The sequence below is a fragment of the Muntiacus reevesi genome, chromosome 1 (genome assembly GCF_963930625.1).
Source record: "Muntiacus reevesi chromosome 1, mMunRee1.1, whole genome shotgun sequence".
Classification (NCBI taxonomy): Eukaryota; Metazoa; Chordata; class Mammalia; order Artiodactyla; family Cervidae; genus Muntiacus; species Muntiacus reevesi.
In genome coordinates this window covers 10,370,577-10,376,576 of record NC_089249.1, presented here as the reverse complement: position 1 = coordinate 10,376,576, position 6,000 = coordinate 10,370,577, and the positions used below count along the sequence as shown (strand labels likewise).

Here is a 6,000-nt window from a genome sequence, read left to right as displayed (position 1 = left end):
TTAACCATTTTGACAAAAGCAACTCCAGAATTCAAATAATAAAGGATATAAAGGATGCCACTATGATAAAAAGCACTGGACTGCAGATTAGCAAAAAAAAGAAAACCTAGCTTCTATTTCTGGTTCTAACCTTCTTGGGTTAGGCCATGTAAATCTCTGATCCTCTTTCTCCTACACCTGCTTGGAGAGACAGCAATGAATTATTTCAGTTTTACCCAAACAATATCATGAAATCCTTTTAAGGATTATAACCAGATTTTAAAAAATTAATAGGACAGAATAATAATAATACACTATATGTGTTAAAGGTTTTATGAAACTTTTGTTTCAGATATAAATCTCATATACTGGGTTTGTAATGTAAGATATATTTCTTACTGTCACAGTAATAGTTTGAGAGCCAGACACATAATCTCTTAAAATCCTATACTGTTTGAATTCATATAACTTGTTCTGTCTAAAATTATTTCAAGACCAGTAAATAACAAAGCATGAAATTACAACTTAATATAGAAAGTTTTATAAAAGCTGAAATTTATTTGGTGCATACTCTGTGCTTGCTATCAGGTACTTTCACATATACCTTTTCCTTTAATTTGTAAAAGCAACCATGTGAGGTATTTTACAGGTTGAAAAAAATAGCAAAAACCTATGTCCTTAACTTATTCACATGAAAGGTTAGATGTTTCCCCAAATAAAAATAAAATTAAACAAACAAATCCCAGCCAAATACACAGTCTATTTCCATTTCCTTTTATGCATCCTCCAAATACACCACACACTTCAGCATTAGAAGAATCAAGAACAAATTCAAATAAAGGGAATCTCTCTTGTAATTTTTGGAGACAGGTGCTTTTTAACTACCAATTTTCTACTCTATGCACAAGGGACTTAAATGCTGTCAGTATCTGAAATAATTTTAAGGTAATCCAATACTTTGAAAATTTTGTTCACATAGAAATACAAGCCTAAAAACAGCACTATTTTTAGAGGCAATTTCATAACAGAAAAAGGCAATGGTAAGAGTTCAAGTGATAGAAATGACTTAAACAAAATACCTTCAAGAAAGGAGGAAAAACATATAGAAAATTTTCTAAAAATATAGCACCATTACCTCAATGAATGAACAAATTTCAAGATGTGGAAATTACCTAAGAATCACAAATATTTCTCAAATAATCTGCTCTTATATTTAGACTTTCAAATTATATAGTTATAGTAAATTTTCTTATTAGGAGTTCAACACTGACATAAAGTTATTTTACAAAATAAAATGCAACTTCCTAAAGAACAGTGACTACTGAATCATTACTAAGAAAAATTTTTCAACATTACACAATTTAGTTCCTTATGCAAACTTTTCTCAAGATAAGATACTGTGTTACAAATAAGACACAATCTGGTGTGAATGCATTTGCCAAAAACATTTGATCTTCCTCCTGCTTTTCATTTCTTGGTAAGTTTCTTTGGCATTCCTGAGTCCTCTCCTGAAACCATGTAAAAAGTACCACTCGAAGAAAAAACAGACATAAAGCTGACTTTTTATTTTTTTAAATACTTTCTTACTAAATGCTGCCAGCAGTATTATCAAATTATATCTTGTAAATAAGTAGTATACGTTCAATGTGAGGATATATAGTTTTTCAATGAATAAATGTAGTGTCAGCACAGTAAAGTTCATAGGATTTATTTTAAATGATAGCTGGTTTCTGATAATTAAAATCCACAACTCTATGGCAGCAGTTACAATATAATACATTATAGTTCTCTGAAAGATCAGCTTAAAGTTATAATGATGGAATATAACTTAACAAAATACAAATGACATCTATGGCATAAGACTCCACAGTTACCAGCTAATCAAAGAAAAACATCAGAGAAAGGCCTTGAAAAAGAAAGCATGTTTCATGTTAGAAGAATTTACCCTTTTTCTTCCTAAAAATGGCTAATTATGAACATAAAAATGTTTGAATGAAAGATCCTAAAATTCCGAGAAAATAATTAAACTTCAGATGCAGTAAGTGATGAGGTCACACTTAACAAGCTGAAAATTAATCTGTTAGCAGCCAGAAGATACAAGCGCTCATTTTTAGAGAAGTAAAGTTTATTACATTTGAAACAATACAACAGAAATCTCAAAAGTTTACTCATTAAATATAGTTTAATTCTTACAAATCTCCTTTTGAAAATGCAATTCATATATGCTGCAACCTCTGAAGTTTGAATTCAAAATGAAGCATGAAGGCAGCCATCAGGAAAAAGCAGAGAGGGCTTTGTCAAATACCTGTACATATCTGTACATGCCTCTCTGTCTGTGACACAGGAGGAAAAATGGGACTCGAAACATATCCAGGAAAACGGAGAAAAATACACTACTACTTTGAGGCAGACCATGCTAAAAAATAATTTACAGTGATCAGTTTGCATTTATGATAGTTGATAATGCCTTTAGTTTGAACCAATGAAATGAAGGTTAAACTAAATTTTGCAGTATTTGCTCAGCCTTTTGTACTAAATATTAGTTCATCTGAGAAGTAATAAGATTGGAAAAGCAAATGACCTGATCCTTTTCATTATGTGTATCATTTTCTCAGTTGTACTAAATGCAAACAAATCAATACAGCATCAAGATTTTTCACATATTTAAAATGAAGACTAATGACTTGTGAAGGTAGACTGTGTACCATGTAGTATTTAACAGATGAAACTTGCAATTACCATCAACTCAACTTTTAAAATAACACCAAGATATACAAGCCAAAATAAACATTTGATTTAAAAATTCTGCTATTCAAGATACTCAGGTATCTTTTTTTTCTCATTGAGATTGATATGGGTTGGGTCTTTTAAAAACCTGAAGAGGAGTTGGTAAGAGGAAAAAAAATCCTCAATGCTTTAAAAACCTCAACTGTTAGGAGTCCATACAACTACTATGCTGGCATGAAAACAGGTTTTTATTTTTTTCCCCTATCACAGGACCACTCTCCCATAGAAGTACTTCCTCCAAGCCAGCTATATAAAGATGTAAATCAGCTTACCCATGATTAAAACTGAAGTAATCCTTCAAAAATAGGAGCATGACACCTCACCCAAAAAGATCTTTTAAATCATTGCTAGCTGAACTGCTACTGGTCATAGTAGTTGGCGGCTGTGCAAAGTTCTGTGGGTTAAAGAAAGGATTAGCCTGCATTCCGAAGGCAGATTGTCCCATCACGTTCACCTGTGTTCCCATTACTGAACTGCCCATACCTGGAGACCCTTGAGGAGGTACAAACTGATTAAGCCACTGATTTGGTTTCTGTTGTGATAACTGGTTCATGCTAACTTTGGGTTTCTGAGGGCCAAAGAGATTATTAAGAGCAGACATATCTGTGGGTCTTTGCTGAGTCTGCTTTCCCCCTGCAGGAGGAACACTCACAGCGCTGAAGTTTGGCAAGGTGGAAGGTGCTCCCAGAGTCATCTTGCTCACTCCAGGTGTGCTTGGACTACTGAAGAAGTTCTGGTTTGTATTAACTGGCATGTTGAATCCTGAAGTCTGAAAGCCCATGTTAGCATTTAGGCCATTTGTTAAATTTCTCTTTGTATTGTCAATTGGTGTAGAAAACATCATGCCAAGGCCCGTGGAAGGAACAGAAGTGAAGGAACTTGAAGCAGAAATTTTAGGGGTGCTAACAGAAAGACTGGTCAAAGATGACATGTTATCCATCAATGTGTCTGTCAGGTCCTTAGTCTGAAAAATACAAGGAAATTACTTTATTCCAAATTACTTTAAAATTAGTAAAACACTTGATAAATTTTATTATAAAGGACAAGTTAAAATTAAGCTTGTCTACACTGAGACAGCAAACTACACGGTTCACAGGCCAAACCCAGTTTGCCACATACTTAAGGCTCTTTAAAGATGAACATTTGCAACGATCTGATGACAGGGAACAAAACTTTGAACTCCAATTAAATGAAATGTTGTCTCCCCCATTGTGCCTCCACCAAAAAGCAGAATTGCATTTTTCTCATTAGATCTGTATTATAGAAAAGGATGTTGTTGCTGTTTAGTCGCTAAATTGTGTGCCTCCTTTGCGACCCCACGGACTGTAGCCTGCCAGGCTCTGTGGGATTTCTCAGGCAAGAACACTGCAGCAGGTTGCCATTTCCTTCTCCATGGGATCTTCCCAACACAGGGATAGAACCTGGGTCTCCTGCATTGGCAGGCAGATTCCTTATCAGTGAGCAACCAGGGAAGCCCCACAGAAAAGGATACTTTATTATTTTTGTGTTTTGACTTTCATCATAATTATGTGGAAATTTAGTTTTCTTATTTCTTTATCCTTATATAAGTACCTACAAAATACTTTATTTTGCCTCTTGGCCCACAAAAATTTTTCCCACAGGGAAAAGTTTAATGATTAGGAGACAACAACAACAAAAATAATTTAAAGAAAGCTTTTAAGATAAAGTTATTTCTGAAACCAGTAACAGTGTAAACTTTTTCCAAGCAGAGAACTTAATCACTGTCCTTAAACCAGCAACTAAAACGGTGCCTGGAACATAAAAGGAAACAAATACTGGTCAAGACATATAGGCAAGAATCCCTAAATCAAGCTACAAACATGACTACGAAAATTATTTCTTGCTCAAAAATACATAAATGCATGAACATAATATTTCTGTTCAAAGTGAGCAGAGTTGAATTAGTATCACAGACCTAATATTTTTAAAGAACCATCCCATTAATCTAGCTTCTTCTTTATTGGCAATAAGCAGTATCACAAAACATCATACATTAGGCAGGTTATTGAGGAGTTGCTGGAAAATCTTTATGCCCATACTTCTTAGAAATTACATATAAAAAGTATTCTCTGAAATACATTTTCATAAAACACTAGTAGGTAGACTAGGTTCTATACTACCTTACTCCTTAAGAGTAGTATGATTGCATTACACACAAAAAATTAACTCTGACCTGCTTGACTGGAGCAATAGGTGTGTGAACTTGAGGTTTAAGAGGCTGCTGGCTTTTCAACTTCTGTGCCTGTTCCTGTTCTTTTGCTAATTTCTGTTTTTCTTCGAGTGTAAGTGATGCCTTAAAACAAAACAACAGCAAAAAAAAGTTAACTGACAACTTTCATAATTTCATTTGTAAACCAGAACGTTGCTTTTTTGTATGTTTGACAATACTTGACAATACCAAGTAGTTTGTACCATTTGACAATACTTGACAATACCAAGTAGTTTACGAACGACTGTATTGGTGACTGCCACAGCAGTATAATTAAAGTCAGTTACACATTAGTTTTGTGGGTTTTCTATTTGGTTTTTTCCTTTTTCAATATATACCTCTCATTTTTTTTTAATTGGACGATAATTGCTTGACAATGTTGCATTAGTTTCTGTTATACAACATGAATTAGCTATAAAATTGGGAGATTCTTGTTCAGCTGTTTTTATCTTACTCCAAAAAATGTTTTAAGAACTCATCAAAAGCTAAGCAAGAATTAAACAACTTTTTTAAAAGAACATGAACAAACATTTTTGATACTAATGTCTGCATCAAATTCAGTGTCTTTTTTCTTACATCTACTTTGCCAACCTTTAAGCCCACAGAATGTCCTCTTACAATTCTGTAAACCAGTGTCTTGGTTCTACACATACAGGTACTCATACATGTTGAATGAATAGAAGAAAACTGCCCTTAGCGAAATTCAAAGTGGATATATTTTTTATATTGGGTGCTAACCAATATTTCAACTGGAAACTATAGTTTTATAGTTTATTATTCAAAATCAGGAGCAGAAAAGAGACACTGTAGAATTTATCAAGGGATGTGACTGGCAAAGTACAATAGAAAGGACAAGAAGTAGGCAACCTAGAAACATTACCAGTGTGGGAGAATGAATAATAAAGGAAGTTAAAAATATTAAGCATGTTTATTCTCAACATGGGTTAGGTCATGATCCACTGATAACTTTTCAATTTCATAAAGATAATTAAAGAATGTTTCTA

The 6,000-nt window shown here is 33.5% G+C and overlaps 1 protein-coding gene across 2 annotated transcripts in view; it reads right to left on the bottom strand.

The window, feature by feature from the left end:
* Nucleotides 1–517: 517 nt before the first annotated feature.
* The window catches only part of SCYL2 (SCY1 like pseudokinase 2), a 49,925-nt gene continuing 44,442 nt past the window's right edge, over nucleotides 518–6,000 (bottom strand). For both annotated transcript variants that reach the window (XM_065937524.1, XM_065937532.1), the window contains exons 17-18: nucleotides 4,961–5,080; nucleotides 518–3,730 (exon numbers count right to left, since the gene is read on the bottom strand). In XM_065937524.1, coding sequence (XP_065793596.1) covers nucleotides 3,086–3,730; nucleotides 4,961–5,080 — 765 coding nt within the window. In that variant the 3' untranslated portion in view covers nucleotides 518–3,085. The remainder of the gene's footprint in view (nucleotides 3,731–4,960; nucleotides 5,081–6,000) is intronic.